We start from the raw sequence: 15,944 nt of genomic DNA on the forward strand, positions 1-15,944 counted from the left end.
GAGCCACAGTGCCCAGCCATCACTTGATGATAGGCTATAATTGGGCCATGATGGAGAACTTGATGCCCCCTGTTTATTGGAATCTTTGCTCTGAAGTTAGCATCGATAAATTTGAGAGAAGAGGGAGATTTGGGCAGGGCGAATCACAGGTCTCTCTCCTCAGTCCTTGCATAAGAATGCAGAACCTCTGAAGTGGAGGGGGAAATCAAGGTGAATAAATGCTTTAAAATAAGTAAAATCTCTCTCAAGAGTTTCGATAGCATAGTGATAGGAACCGTGAAAATACACAGTTTATTCACATTTTATTATGTAGATTTATAAGGTACCAAAGACTCTGCAAATTCAACTCTTTCAATGTCAAAAATGGTTGCTTATTTTCACTCTTTTTCTCATCAGTGGTTATGCATGTTTCTTTACTTTCTGAAATTTATCAAATGCCTTATTACAACCTTTATATTCATTTCAATGCAATACAAACTGAAATGTATTCCTTTGAGTATTTGAGGACACTTTTGAGATTTAGAGTTTTTAAAAAATTTATGCTCATTGATATTTCATGTGCAAAGACGTATGTAAATCTAGACTGATTTGGATATTATGGTGCACTAATATCTCATTAGGTAGTTGTTTATTTCATAAACAGCTCTGTTTTTCAGTTGTTTTGCATTTCTATTATCCATGACCCTGACTTCCCAGAACCACCAAGCTACAAGGGCAATCTGAGCTTCTTTCCATATTTTACTCTAAAGAGAAATTTTCTTCAAGAAATAACTTAGAACCAACCCTCAAGGAATATTACAGCTCTTGTTCATCATCTCAGAGCATTTATGAGGACTGTTCTCCTGAAAGCCCTTGGGCTTTTGTGGCATATAGAGAGATTTGCAATTCTCCGTTATAGCTAGCTAACTAGGCTTCTGCCTTTCATATCTTTGCAAACATAAAATCACATTGTGGAAAAAAAAATTTGAGTTGTTCAGCCCTGGAATACCAGGGAATGACATTCTGTGCATAATAAAATGTGTGTTGGGGAGAGCTTCGCTAGCTCTTATTCACAGTGGATCAACTTTTCAAGGCTTCTTCCCAACATCTATGTTTTGAGGCCTGTGTTCAGATCATCTCATAAAAAATTAAATCACTCACCATGAAAGTGATTTATTAGGTGGGATCTAGCAGCAGCAGCATCTCCATCAGCCTCTCCTTGGAGCACCAGTGAACTTGGCCAGAGTCAGCAGAGAGCAAAATGGTCATCTCTGCAATGGTGTGCACTGTTGGGACCTAACCCCTGGTGCTGAGCACACTTCCATGGAGGGCTCAAGCTGAAGGTGACTGAGAGAGCACCTGAAAATTTGGATATGGGGGCTTTCTGGTTTTTTTTATTATTATTATTTGTAGCTAGAACAGGTAGGAATCATGAACTCTGCTTTTCTTAGCATGAATGGAAATTTACTGTGGTTTTCTTGTCTTTAATCATTAAAGATCTGCATTGATAAAATAATGTAATAAGAAGAATAGTTTTACTTCACTCTCAAATTATATCTTTCTGATTCTCCTGTGTTTTGAGGACTATGTATATATGGCACAAAAGGCATTTGCAACCCATTCCTGAATTTTGAAGTAGGGCACGATCACAGTTTTTAAAAGTCATATAAAGTATAAGAAAAATACAAGTAACTCTGAGAGGGGGAATTCTGTGAAAATATCCTATGGAAACAAATGAACTTATCAATTGTCAAAGGCTCAAGAAGAGAGAGATAGATAGATAGATATTTCTAATATCTATAGATGTATTTATTATTATATTATATTGCATTGTCATATTATATAATGGATATATAATAATTAGAAATGAATGTTCCTAATTCATTATTAGAAATGAATACAAATTTGTAATAAGGCATTTATACACACACACACACACAAACATACACACACACACACACACACACATTGAAAGGTGCCAGGAAATCAAAAAACAATAATAACAATATACTATGTTTTCCTGTAAGAAGGAATAAGTAAATTTTCATGCCCTTTAAATATTGAAGAATTGCTGTCCTTTATATTTGAGGTTCAATAAAATGCAAGCCAATTGGCCTCAATTCAACAAACAAACATTTGTTGAGAACTTACTGTCTGGCTAACCTGGGGATACAAAGATGAGTAAGAAGCAGTCGGTGCTCTTGGAGCACATCATCTACTGTGTAAGATGAATGGCAAATGCTGATGAGGTACAATATGGTAAACTCTAAAATCAGGGTATGTAAACATTGCTATGATAACACAGGTGGAGGAGCAATCAATTCCAACTTAAGGATCAAAGAAAGCTAGTGAGAGAGGCTCCATTTAAGTTGTGCCTTAAAGCAGGGGTCCACTACCCCTGGGCCACAAGCCGATACCAGTCCGTGGCCTGTTAGAAACTGGGCCACACAGCAGGAGGTGAGCAGCAGGTGAGTGAGCACTACCGCCTGAGCCTCTGCTTCCTGTCAGATCAGTGGTGGCATTAGATCCTCATAGGAGCGAGAACCCTACTGTGAACTGCGCATGCCAGGGACCTAGGTTACATACTCCTTATGAGAATTTAATGCCTGATGATCTGTCACTGTCTCCCATCACCCCCAGATGGGACCGTCTAGTTGCAGGAAAACAAGCTCAGGGCTCCCACAGATTTTACATGATGGTGAGTTGTATAATTACTTCATTATATATTACAATGTAATAATAGTGGAAATAAAGTGCCCAATAAAAGTAATGTGTTTGAATCATCCCGAAACCTTTCCGCCCCCTCCCCTCCAGTTTATGGAAAAATGTCTTCCACAAAACCAGTCCCTGGTGCCAAAAAGGTTGGGGACCGCTGTCTTAAAGGATGTGCAGGAGTTTTTCAGATTGGAGATGATGTGGGAAGGAAGTGACTGCAGGACTGGGGTCAAGGACACAGTACAAAGAAGAGGAACATAATGAGCAGTAAGGACCAAGACTTAGACTGGGATGCACACACCAAGGAACAATCCAAGGAAGGGAATGCAAACGTGAATGTGTGTGGGGTGTTCTGGGAACCAGGTCCAGTATGCCTAAAGCATGAGGGAGGGGGATGCTTAAAGAGCGGAGTGGCCGATTCACAGTGTGGCTTTTGAAGGTTTTGCCAAAAGAGTTTGGGGCAATATTTTAAATTGGAATACAGTTATTTAATCATTTATTTAAATCTGCTTAACCTACTCTACCTTCTACATGGCCATTTCTGCTTGCATGAGTTGGTGGGAATTAGCATTTTGCATACAGAGATTTAAGCCTTTTCCTGCCATCAAGTAATTCAGGCTGAAGTTGGAATGAAGATAAACAAGCATGTCATCATGTACAGAATGACAAGTACAACAATAAAAGCAAGCACTGAGAGCTATGCGCACACATAGGGAGAAAGTCTAGGGAAGGCTGCCTAGAGGTGAAGACATCTAAGCTGAGCTTAATATTAATAGCTAGTTAGGAATGAGCTATAATCGATGAAAAAATGAGGGCAGAGCATTCCAGGCTGTGGAGGTAGCTTGGCAACAGTCAAAGAAATATGAGGGGAGTCATGGAATGCTCGATGAGCTTCAGGTAACTCACAGCACAGGGTAGAGTGTGGGAAGAAGAAAGAAGGAAGCAAGAGCAGAAGCTGGAGATAGAAAAAGACTTAGTGATGAAAAAGGTTTGTATGCCATGTGAAGGACTTCAGATTTCATCCTGAAGGTTATAGGGAGTCTTTGAATACATTTAATAATCACTTTCGAAATGTCAAAACTTACCTTGGAACAGTGGATGGAGGCGGGAGGATGTGTTAGGAGGTGATAGCAGTGCCGCACACAGAGGATGATCAGGAAGTTAGGTGCAGAACTGAAGGTAGTGGGGATGACAGTGGGTCACGGGGAGGGGACGCTGGAAATGATTTGGAACTAGGGCTTGGAAACTAAGAAGGTCTGGGGAGCCACAGCAAGGAAGAAGCCATCTCTGAGGGTTCTCAGTTGGGCAACTGGGCAGACATTGATGTCACTAAAGTAGATGGGGCAAGGAGCAGTCCAGGAGAGGGATAAGGGAGAACTAAAATAATAAGGTTTTGGATTTATTTGATACAGGAAACAAAGAGCTCTGGGGCTCCAGGGAAATGTGGGTGCACAGAGTTCATGATAAAGTCAGAGGTTCAATGTTACCCAGGCTTACCTGGTATTTCGTGGCTCTCTGTAAGATGTCAGCCATGGTGACACCCCTCTGTCTTCCCTAACATGGCAGTTCATCCACATATTCCATCTGTAGTGTACCTAATGCTAGAGAGAGCTCATGGAGTAATATGAATCCCATACAAATTTAAATTTCTGAAAATGTGTATAGTAACATGTGGCTCCTTGACTTTTGTTAACTTTATTTTGTTTTCTCATCAGCTATTTTCATTGAACTTTCTTCTCAGACTTATTTGTATTTTTCTTATACAGTACTTTATATGACTTTTTAAAACTGGGATTGTGCCATATTTCAAAATGTCCAAATGGGTCTCAAATGCTTTTTGTGTCATTTTGCTAGAATATTGTGTTCTCTGTTCATGTATTCAACTGCATTCATGTTTCAACTTACAAGATAAGTGTCTTTTGGGATATTCCAAATCCCCAACATCTGAATAGAGGTTGCTCACAGAAATAGTAAAAGAATTTTAAGTTATATCTAAAATATACTATACAGTCAACTTTTGTTCATTAAAAATCAGGTTTTACTTCATTGATCCTTACTGGGAAAGTCATGTATTTAAAGGTAATATGAAGCTAATATCCCAACTCTGGATGGAGTTACAAACACTTGCTAGATCTGATACTAGGACCCTCACCACTGTATCTGACTGAAAGTTCTGTATGTGAAGCATGACACCTTATGCATTTATCATGGCATGACTTTTGGAAAGGATGCAGATAGTTCGGGTATGCATGTTTAGGTCCAGATGTGGCATTCTAGCTGCTAATCAAATAAAAATGCTGAAGACAGAGCATCTCTTCCATTCTTCAGCTCTATTCCTAAATGAATCCAAAGGCTGCTGTATAGGATTTCGTCTACTCCCCGCAAATGCAGCTTTTTCATAAACAAAGAAGCCTGGTTAACTTTCCCAGCAGCCTCTTAGGATTCTGCTAATTCGTGTGGCAAGTTTCACAAAAGGCTGTGACACTCACACTAGGGAAGGAGGAGAGAGAAGGGTGCAATTCTCTCTTTCCATACGCTGCAGAGAAAAGGCAGAAGGTGGCGCTTTCTTGTGGGGTATAAAGAGTAAGGGTTTGTAAGATGCATCTCAGTGAACCTGAAATATTTGTCCCTGATTTATCTCTGTTAACTTCTTGACAACTGTGATGGGCTTTGCCTTATGGGGGTTTATTTTTCTCTGTTTTTCAAACTGAAAATGATTTTTAATATTCTTTATTCTAAAAGTCCTACATTCTTATTGAGAAGCATAAACAATACAGAAAAATAAAGAGCAAAAAGAAACTGATAATTACAGAAAAAGCTCATCATACAAAAATCCTACTGCAAAAATACCCTTCTAGATTTTTTTCTGTGCCTATAAGCACAATATTAACAACAAAATTAGATCATACCATAACTGGGTTTGGTGCCATGTTATTTTATTCTATAATCCCCCAATGACACCTCGCATGATCAATGAATATACAGCTACATCAGCATTTTTATTGGCTATATAGATTTTTATAAAGCTTTAGTAGGATTTATTATTATAAATACTGTTATAAAGTCATATAGATTCATCTTTGTACACTTGTCTGATTATTGCTTCTAAAACAGCCTTATTAAATGTTGAATAAATACAAAAGAATATGTATACTGTATATAAAATGTAAAGGACAAATATAGAATGTTGCTTTTTTACGCCACTCTTTCTATGTTTTGCTTCTTTTCTTCTTCCTTTTTGGCTTTTGCTAAATAAGACTTTTCCCATTTCATTTTTTTTCTCTTCTGCTAATTTGGAAATTATGTACTCTGTTTCTGTTCTTTTACTAGTTACCCTAGAAATTTTAACATCAGTTCTTATTTAGGTCTAAAATTAATATATTTATGCTAGGCATGGTGGCGTGTACCTGTAGTCCCAGCTCCTTGGGAAGCTGAAGTAGGAGAATTACTTGAGCTCAAGAGTGTTAAGTCCAGCCTGGGCAACAGAGTGAGAACCCGTCTCTTTAAAATAAATAAATAATAAATAAAATGAACATGTTTACTTTCCTTTCTCTTAGATGACTTTAGCTACAGTCACTCTCCTCCTGACATTTCAGTATTTTATCTTTTATAATCCTACAATTAGACATACAATGATTATTTTATACTACAATGCTTATTTAGACTTACCTATGTATTGGCCCATTCTTTTCCATACTTCAAACCTTCCAACAGAATAACCTCCCTCCTTTCTAAAGTATACCCTTTAGAATTTCCCCCATGAGGGGGACATTCTTTTATGGGTGATAAACTCTTCTATTTTTGTATGAAAATGCCTTATTTTGCCTTCCTTTTTTGAAAAACAGCTTTTATGAGATGTAATCTGCGTATCTTAAATTGTCTCATTTTAAGTGGACAATAAATGATTTCTAGTAAGTTTACCGCTGCAATATAATGTTATAAGATTTCTATCACTCTAAAAAGAAATGTTGGGCCCATTTGTGCCAGACTGTCATCCCCAGCCTCAGGCAACTGCTAATCTACTTTCTGTTTCTGTAAATTTACCTTTTCTAGACATTTTGCATAAGCAGAATTATACATTATGTGATCTTTTATGTCTGGATTCTTTCACTTAACATAATGTTTTTGAAGTTCATCCATGTTGTAGCATATATTAATACTTCCTTGGTTTTTATTGCCAAATAATATTCCAGTGCCACATTTTGTTTATGCATTTACCAGCTGATGAATAGTTGGGTACGTTCTACTTTGGGGCTATTAAGAACACTGCTATGAACATTCATGTGCAAGTCTTTGTGTGGACATGTCTTTTCATTTCTCTTGTGTAGATAACTAGGAATGTTATGTAGTTATTGGGTCATTGGGTCATAATCTATTCTTAACATCTTAAGAAACTGCCAAACTGCTTTCCAAAGTGACTGCATCAGGCCGGGAGTGGCAGCTCATGCCTGTAATCCCAGCACTTTGGGAGGCCAAGGTGGGTGAATTGCCTGAGCTCAGGAGTTCAAGACCAGCCTTGCCAAAATGGTGAAACCCCCTCCCTACTAAAGTACAAAAAAATTAGCTGGGTGTGGTAGTGCACGCCTATGGTCTCTGCTACTCAGGAGGCTGAGGCACAAGAATTGTTTGAACCCAGGAGATGGAGGTTGCAGTGAGCACCACTGCACTCCAGCCTGGGTGACAGAGTAAGACTCTGTCTCAAAAACAAAACAAAACAAAACAAAGTGACTGCACCATTTTACAATCCCCTCTAGCAATTACGAAGGTTCAGGTTTTTCCACATCCTTGCCAATATTTGTTATTATATATCTTGTGATCATAACCATTCTTTGTAAGTGTGAAGTGGTATTACATTGTTGTTTTAATTTGCTTTTCCTAATAAATAATGAAACTGAACATCTTTTCATGTGCTTATTGACCATCTGTATTTCTTCTTTGATGAAATGTTTATTCAAATATTTTTTCTTGCCTTCATTCTTGAAAGAGAGTTTTGTTTGGCGTACAATTATAGGTATATAGTTATTTTATCCTAGCAATTGGAAGACATTTTTCCATTTTCTTCTGGATTTCATTGCTGCTGTTGAGGAATTGACTGCCAGTGTAATTGTTATTTCTTTCTAGATAATCTGCTCTTTCTCTATGGCTCCTTTTAAGATGTTCATTTTGTTTTTGGTATTCTATAGTTTTACTGTGATGTATCTACATATAGAGTCCAAGGGTGGGAGGGATTTAGCTTGCCATTACTGGCTTTGCAAATATAGAAAGTGGGCCACAAGCCAAGAAGTGCAGGTGGCCTCTAGTATCTGAGAAGGACCTTTAGCTGACAGCCAGCAAGAAATTGGGTACCTCAGTCCTGCAACCTCGAGGAAGTTAATTCTGCCAACAACCCAAATAAGCAAGGAAATGGATCCTCTCCTACATCATATGGAAAGGAACCCAGCCTTGCTGATGTGTTGATTTTAGCCCAGTGGGACTTGTGTCATATTTAGCACCTACAGAACTGTAAAATAATAAATTTGTCTTGTTTTAAGCTGCTGACTTTGCGGCAATTTGTTATAGCAGCAATAAATAGTATAGGTTTTAAGTTTTAATTGTGTTTTATTTCTAGAACTTCTTTTTGACTCTTTTTCAAATATGCTATTCATGTTTATAGTTTCCTCTTTAATACTTGTATTTTCAGTCTCTTTTTAAAACTCTTCAATATTGCAAATACAGTATTTTGTAATGTGCATCTGAAAAGTCACTTAAGATCTCTGCAGATCTGATTCTGCTTTCTGTTGTTTCTACTGGCTCTTTCTCACAGTTCGTTGTTTCCTTACAACTTTTTAAACTTTTGACTTTGAGCTTATGTCTATTGGAAATTAACTGTTGGATTATTTGAGACCTGAGTCAAAGGTATATTGTTTCAGGAAAGAGTTGTGTTTGCTTCCATCAGGTGCCACGTAGGACTTCCTAGGACCACCCTAAATTCTTGGCTTGAGCTTTTCCAAATTGCACAGGTAATATGAGTAAATGTTAACTAATGTCACAAACATGGTGAATTCAGAATTTTCAGGAAAGATTTTTCCCCCACTTAGTGCTAAGCTAGGTAGAACAAGTTACCTATCATCTTCTTCTGACAGGTGGAGGTTACTTTCTAGTTTACCCTTATACTGTGTAGCCGTGTGGGGTCCCAGATTTATGTAGGAATTTCCTATTATGCTTTCCACCTCAGGTATGAGGGCTTCTCTCCTGTCTCATTGCACTATCCAAACAGAAACTCAAAAACACCAGTTAGTTGATGCCCCCAGGGTAAAATCTGGCTTTACCTCTCTGGATTCCAGCATTCATTTTATTTGACCCTGAGGATTTTTTATTGTCTTGCCAGTTCAGTGATGTTTTTAAAAGGACGTTTTTCATATCTTCTCTAGAAGTTTTAGTTGTTTCAGAAGGGTGGTTCACAGTAACATTTGCACCATACTGTCAGAAATGTAAATGTCAAATGTCTCTTTCTTTTTAAGGATTAATTCTTAGGTGTAGAACTGCTATATTAAAAGGCATGCAAGTATAATATTTAGATATATATTTCCGTATTACAATGGCTTGTTTTCTGTTCAAGAAAATAGAAAAACAAGTCACTAATCTCAAGCATTTGCTGAATCCCTTTTAGATTTGCCTCTCACATCTACAAGAGGAAATATGAATGTGGTTGACATCTGGACAAGAGACAAAATTAGCAAACAAAACAATAATCCTCCAAAATAAAATTATGTGAAGTGTATAGATGGTAAATTAGGAGTTCAGAAAAGGCTGAAAAGTTTAAATCTGACCATGTCACACCTGGCTAGGGAAATCTTCAGTGGCTGCCCATTGCCTTTAGGGTGGTGTTCAGAATCCTACAAGTTCCCATATAACCCTGCATGATCTGCCTCCTGCCTCTTCTCCGTCCTCATCGCTCCTCCTAGCTCACTGGCTCCAACCTCACTGGCCTTATCTCTGTTCCTCAAATGCACTGAAACCCTTTTCACCCCTACCCTTACTTCTTATCTGAATGTCCTTTTCTGCCTCCCACCTCACCCCACCCCACTGCCTGGCTTACCTGTTCATCCTTCTGGTCTCAGCTTACATGTGACTTTTTAACTTTTACTAATCTTCTAGTGTAAATTACCTCTGGCACACAAACACATACACACACACATGCACATACAGCGCCGCCCCCCCCCCCCCACACACATTTCCACTCAAATGTCCAGGTAACTGGTCAACCCAGCATCTCAGGGACAGAGAGTAAATTCATGCATCTCAGAGTGTCTGGTCAACCTGAAAGAAAGCTAGAGAGTGGGAATGAGAGAATCAAACCTCTCTGGAAGCATCCTGTTCTTTCCCTCCACAGCACTTGTTAAAATGGGATTATCTAATATCTATCTCCTCTACTAGAGAACAGAACTATGTCCTATTCCCTGCCATATTTTAGAACTTAGCTCAGTGCCTGGTACATGGTAAATCCTTATTGAATAAATGGATTTAAAGATGCATGGCTGCATTTGAACAGGTGGAGCCGATGGGCGTCAATAGATTTCCCTGGAAATTATAAAACTAGTGGAAAAATGAGAAAACCAAACAGAAAAGATGAAAACATTTTAATAGTTTATAACTCGGTGAGGAAATATGAATGTTCCTCTTTGAGCCAACAAGCTGTCCTATAATGATAGACTCTTATGACCAATCTATAGCAGGGGAGAGTGAAAGGTGGTGTGCCTGCTGTTCAGCATGAGGTGGTCAGGTTAGCTACAACCAAGATGGTGAAGCAGCGATTTGGATTTCCAAGGGCGTTTTTGGGTCTCTTTCCTGGAAAATGGAGAGTGTTTCATTTCAGTGATGTTCTTGATGTCCTGTTAGGAGGCAGTAGAATGGATCTCTAGTTTCTTTCATTCCTCTAGGTTGATGGTAGTTAACTTTTCTTCTTCTTCTTCTTCTTCTTCTTTTTTTTTTTTTTTGTAGCTTGCTTTGATTTAAGTGATTCTATCAGTTCATTTTAGCTTTGACACTTATCTCTTACATGTTTCCCTGTAACATTCTGAACAGCTCACTCTTTTTACTAGGTATCAGAGTAACACTGCTTCTGCTGTTCTTGAAACAATTACCAACATTCAACCCAAAGAGAGTGGAGGTGGTGTGGGAGAGACCCGGGAGGCCATTGTTTATAGATTATCTGAAGATATGCTGAGTAAACTCCCTCCTGATTACATTCCTCATGAGGTAAGTCTTGCTGGTTTCCCACTGGCATACAGGGCTATTTGTATATTTAAACAGTAAGTTTGATTACCATGAAAAGCAAGAATCTACCTGTTGGTGACTATGTGGCAGATTACCTGTGTGAAAAATTTTGACTATATTACTAAACTCTGCATCTCTCGTTATTCACGTAGTTCTCTCTTCAAAACTTAAAAATATCAGAAGAAAACATTTTCCATGATGCTTTTCTGTTGCATTCTTTTAAAAATTCCTTCACAAGTTAATTCCTCCTCAATCAGTTTCCACAGTGACCCATTTATATATCAATTTCTACGATGCTTTAAGCTGTGCTAAAAAAAAACAACTCAAAAATCTTTAAGGCCAAAAAGCAATGGTGTTGGTGATTTGGTATTCTCTAAGATGTTCCAAGTGTTTTAACTGTAGGTAGATGATCCACCCATCTATTCCATTGATTTTTAATCACTTCTGAAACTCATTGAATAAGGTAGAACAATTAGTGGAGACATTATTATGAATATAAGCACCCTGTTACCAATCTGAAGTTTTCTAAGAACCACACTTATTCATTGATTAGAATGGGGTGGCATGGGACAGTAGCTGTGTTTTTGAGCACTCATTACAAGCCAGACCCTGTCCTAAGTGCTTCATACACATTATGACACTCAGTGCTCAGGACAGCACCAGCAGAAACCAGGCTAAGTGGCAGAGCAAGAATTTGAACACAAAGTGATCTGACTCTAGAACCTGCAGTCTTAACTAGTTTTAGCATGCAGTGAGTGTCCCAACAATAAAAAGTGTTTTATTGCCTCTTAAAATAATTATTGTTTCCATTGTGTAGATAGGTACCAAGACCTTTGGTTAAGATATTGAAATCAATAGCTTCATGTAGAGATAGTTATAGTAAGGGGAGAAAATATTTTTAAATGGATAAATATTGTAAGTATACACTTTCAATAGTTTTGTTGGTGTGATCTTCAAAAAACAAGGCAGCATACTTGCCTTCAAAGATTTTTAATACTGGCATGTGAAAGTGAGATAAAACTTACTCTAAAAGACTATACCACAGGACTGCTATTGCCACGGGAAAGGTTCAAGACCTTGTGATAATTCGAGCTGTCCAGTCTTGGTTGGGGCCACTTCACCAACAAGACCTCTGTGCTGGTGATTATTCCAGCGGAAACTGAGCATCAGGGGTGTAACTAAATGGATTCCTATAAGGGAAAGGGTTTGTACTAAGAGACATCTAAAACTTCTCCCTGTTCCAAGATCACTTACTTTTTAGTGTCTTATTTTATAGAAGAGATCTTTCTTGAACAGGTGGCTGTAAAGTGAATTTTGTAAATCAAAATATAATTACACCATTGACTTCTGTAGTAAAAATGAAGCTACATTATTGTAGAGAATACTACTGTGTCCCAGAAACATAATGAAAATGCTGTATAAGACTACAGCAAGTCTTAAATGTTATTAATAAAAAGACAATTTTAGGCTGGAACAATAATTATACTCAAAATCAGGACTAGAATTACATTTTCTAGGGTTTAAGGTTTTTCTAAGCATGTCTCTAGCTCAAGTAAAGTTTCCCTTTTAAAACCCTAAGCAGGACAAGGTGATTTGTTTGAAACTGTTGATATACTAGAGATACCTGGGCTGTTGATTTGATACTGTAGTCAATACCTGAGCTTTATTTTCCACTCATGGGGTTGCAAAAGTATTTCTATAATTTCCGTTTTCCTTAAGAGTGAATTTCCACTCTTGAGATGGATTGATTTAAAGGGAATTATATATAGATATAATTTATATATATACACACACACGTATGTATGTATGTATGTATGTATAGCATATACATATGCTATTCAGCCACTGGAGGTTGAAGGACTTGGGATGGAGATGAGAATGAGGCACTGGAGGCTGCAAAAATGTAGGCTCTAGAACCAAGAATTCTGAAGAGTAGCTGAAGGTTGCTACGTCGGACTGGGTTAGGGACCTCCACTAGCATGCTTGACTGATTTTAATATAGTTTGCTCCACCCACATAGGTAGTCCTATTCAGGCTGCCTATTTTATATCTGTGCTCAGTGTTATATCTCCTTCCCTTTTTGTGCTTTCCGTCTTCCTCTTTCACTCACTAGAAACAACCCAATTGCAGTAAACAGGGGTGTCCCTTGCTGAAAGGAAACTTCTGCACCATACTAGAGGCCTGTCCTATAAAAGGAGGAGAATGGTTCAGATGACTCTGAAGCCCACCCATCTCTAACATTCCAGGCTTTATGAGGGGGCAGTGGGCATCTCTGGCAGGGAATCCTGCAGTTCCTGACCTCCTGTGATCCTTTGGATTGATACCTCACTTTGAGTTCTCTCCCACTCCATGTGTCCCGTCCTTGTTCCTTCGATTCTGGCATCTCTTTGATTGTGGCCAGCAGAAAGTTCAAATCGCTTTATGTGTTCCTGCCAGTATTTGTAGTCAATCTTTTGTTGGGCGTATGTCACCAAATTGAAATGTGTATATTGTATTGGCTTGTTTTCCAATAATCGTCATATTTTATTGTTCCCACAACCAGAGGCTTTTGTACTGATCTCTTCAAAATAGTCAATAAGTGATACATCAAAAGGAACAAATGACAGATATTTAACTGGCTTTCCCACAAAATCAAATATTTTCATTGATTGGATTAGGAAAGGCTCTCTTTAGCTGTCACAGCTAAGGCAACAATGATCTTTGGAAACTATAGCTAATCATATATGTTGGTAACTGCTCTGTAAAGATTTTTGCTGTATTAATTTTCTATGACATTTCTAATAACTCTGCAAACATAATGAAGAAAAAAATTCCACTGTACTCCTATGAAGGTTAGGTTGCAAAAAGAATATCTAACTGACACCCAGTACTTAATCATGTGAAAGGAGAAAAAGGTACAATTTTATTTCAGCTCTTTAAAGTACATTTCCAATTATTAGCTAAGTACAATTAGTAAGAAATAAATATCATTTTAGTTAAACAGTAGTTTTGGAAACCCAGGAAATGGAAAGTTTAATGGCAAGTTTGGTTCTGCAAGACATATTTTAGAGTTCATTTGGGCTGGTAGAGATACATCTAGAGGAAGAAAAAGAATTGAGAAAGAAGAGGTCATTGGAAGAGAAATGACAGATGAGAAAATCTCCTTTATTGCATTGTTTACTTTGTTTTAGGTGAAATCTCGTTTGATAAAGATGGGCCATCTTAATTCAATGAACATATTTCTTAGACAAGAAATTGACAGAATGCAAAGAGTCATTTCAATACTCCGCAGTAGCCTGAGTGATCTAAAATTGGCCATTGAAGGAACAATCATTATGAGTGAGGTGAGCTGTTATTACATCGGTAGGCATTTCCTTCTTTGTTGATGTTTCTTATTCATATGTTTTAATTTTTTCTTCTCCAGAACCTGAGAGATGCTCTGGACAACATGTATGATGCTCGTATACCTCAGCTCTGGAAAAGAGTGTCTTGGGATTCGTCCACACTGGGCTTCTGGTTCACTGAACTTTTGGAAAGAAATGCTCAGTTTTCTACGTGGATATTTGAAGGGAGGCCTAATGTGTTTTGGATGACTGGTTTCTTTAATCCCCAAGGTATGTTCTCATAGGAGATTTGGCAAACTTGGAATTTGTGTGTTGTTGGATAGTAGCATCATGTGATAAATGTATACCATATAAAACAATATGGAGCTGTAGCTTGCTGGGTGCTGCACATAGCCACTCAAAGGCGAAAGAACACAAATAATTCTTCTGTATTTGTTTTACAAATTCAATCTGAAGCTCTTCCTATCAGTTCTTTACAATGTGGTAGCAAAACTCTTCCTTTTTCTTTTCACCAACTTCAGCAAACCATGTGTCTGGGGTTAGGACACATGAAAGAGTAAAAAGAAGTTCCTCTCTAACATACAGTTTTTAAATGTTTGTGAAATGTCAAAAATGAAGCACCAAAAGATGCCAAAATTGTTCCTAGGGTTTAGAAAATTAGATGATTTCAAAAATGATTGTGACAAAAGTATTCAGAGAACTTCAGGGGGGTCTTCCCCCACTCAGTTTTCTAGTTTTCTTTTTCTTTTTTCCTGAAAGAGTGTTTTATAATTCTGCTTCGTTTATTCCTTCCTTCTAGAAATGTTTACTGAGAAAGTTAATGGCTTGATGTCATAGAGTTTGTAAGGTTCAGGAACATGACACCTTTTTGTCTTACTAAAATATGGATAGTTTTACTTCGAGTAATTGTTGGTGAAAATGAAGGAATGTTGGATTCCTTATGGTTCAGCAGCTTATGGCTCCATTTGTAATAAAATTTTAGAAACATTCACACTTACAGATTTAGGATGAATTATTGTTTCTTGTAGCAATATAGGTGCATCTCATAAAATAATGTTGAGTAAAGGAAACCAAACAGAAAACATTACATGTGGTATGGTTCCATTTATGCAAAGAATAAGAACAGGCACAATGGTTCTATAGTGTTCAAAGTCGGGATAATGACTGTAGAAGGAGGGCAGTGATTAGAAAAAGGCACAAAGGGCCAGGAGCGATGGCTCATGCCTGTAATCCCAGCACTTTGGGAGGCCAAGGTGGGCAAATTGCTTGAGCCCAAGAGTTTAAGACCAGTGGGGCAACATGGTAAAACCCTGTCTCTACAAAAAATATAAAAATTAGCTGGGTGTGGTGGCATGTGCCTGTAGTCCCAGCTACTTGGGAGGCTGAGATGGGAGGATCACCTGAGCCTGGGAGATCAAGATTGCAGTGAGCCGTAATTGCACCATTGCACTTCAAGCCTAGGCAACAGCGTGAGACCCTATCTAAAAAAAAGAGAGAGAGAGAGAAAGAAAGAGAGAGAGAAGGCACAAGGGACTTCTGGGGCCCAGGAATGTTTCGTTTCTAGATCTGGATACTGGTTATGTGGCTGCATTCCCTTGGTGAAAATTCCTTGATATTGCTGTATAGTGATGATTTGTGCAGGGTTTTTTTCTATAAAGCATACTTTTATCA

The 15,944-nt window shown here is 38.0% G+C and overlaps 1 protein-coding gene across 1 annotated transcript in view; it reads left to right on the top strand.

The window, feature by feature from the left end:
• Window positions 1–15,944, top strand: part of DNAH8 (dynein axonemal heavy chain 8) — a 393,081-nt gene that overhangs the window by 360,342 nt on the left and 16,795 nt on the right. The window contains exons 89-91 of the mRNA XM_063724765.1: window positions 10,776–10,932; window positions 14,121–14,273; window positions 14,354–14,543. Coding sequence (XP_063580835.1) covers window positions 10,776–10,932; window positions 14,121–14,273; window positions 14,354–14,543 — 500 coding nt within the window. The remainder of the gene's footprint in view (window positions 1–10,775; window positions 10,933–14,120; window positions 14,274–14,353; window positions 14,544–15,944) is intronic.

Source organism: Pongo abelii, chromosome 5 (genome assembly GCF_028885655.2).
Source record: "Pongo abelii isolate AG06213 chromosome 5, NHGRI_mPonAbe1-v2.0_pri, whole genome shotgun sequence".
Lineage (NCBI taxonomy): Eukaryota > Metazoa > Chordata > Mammalia > Primates > Hominidae > Pongo > Pongo abelii.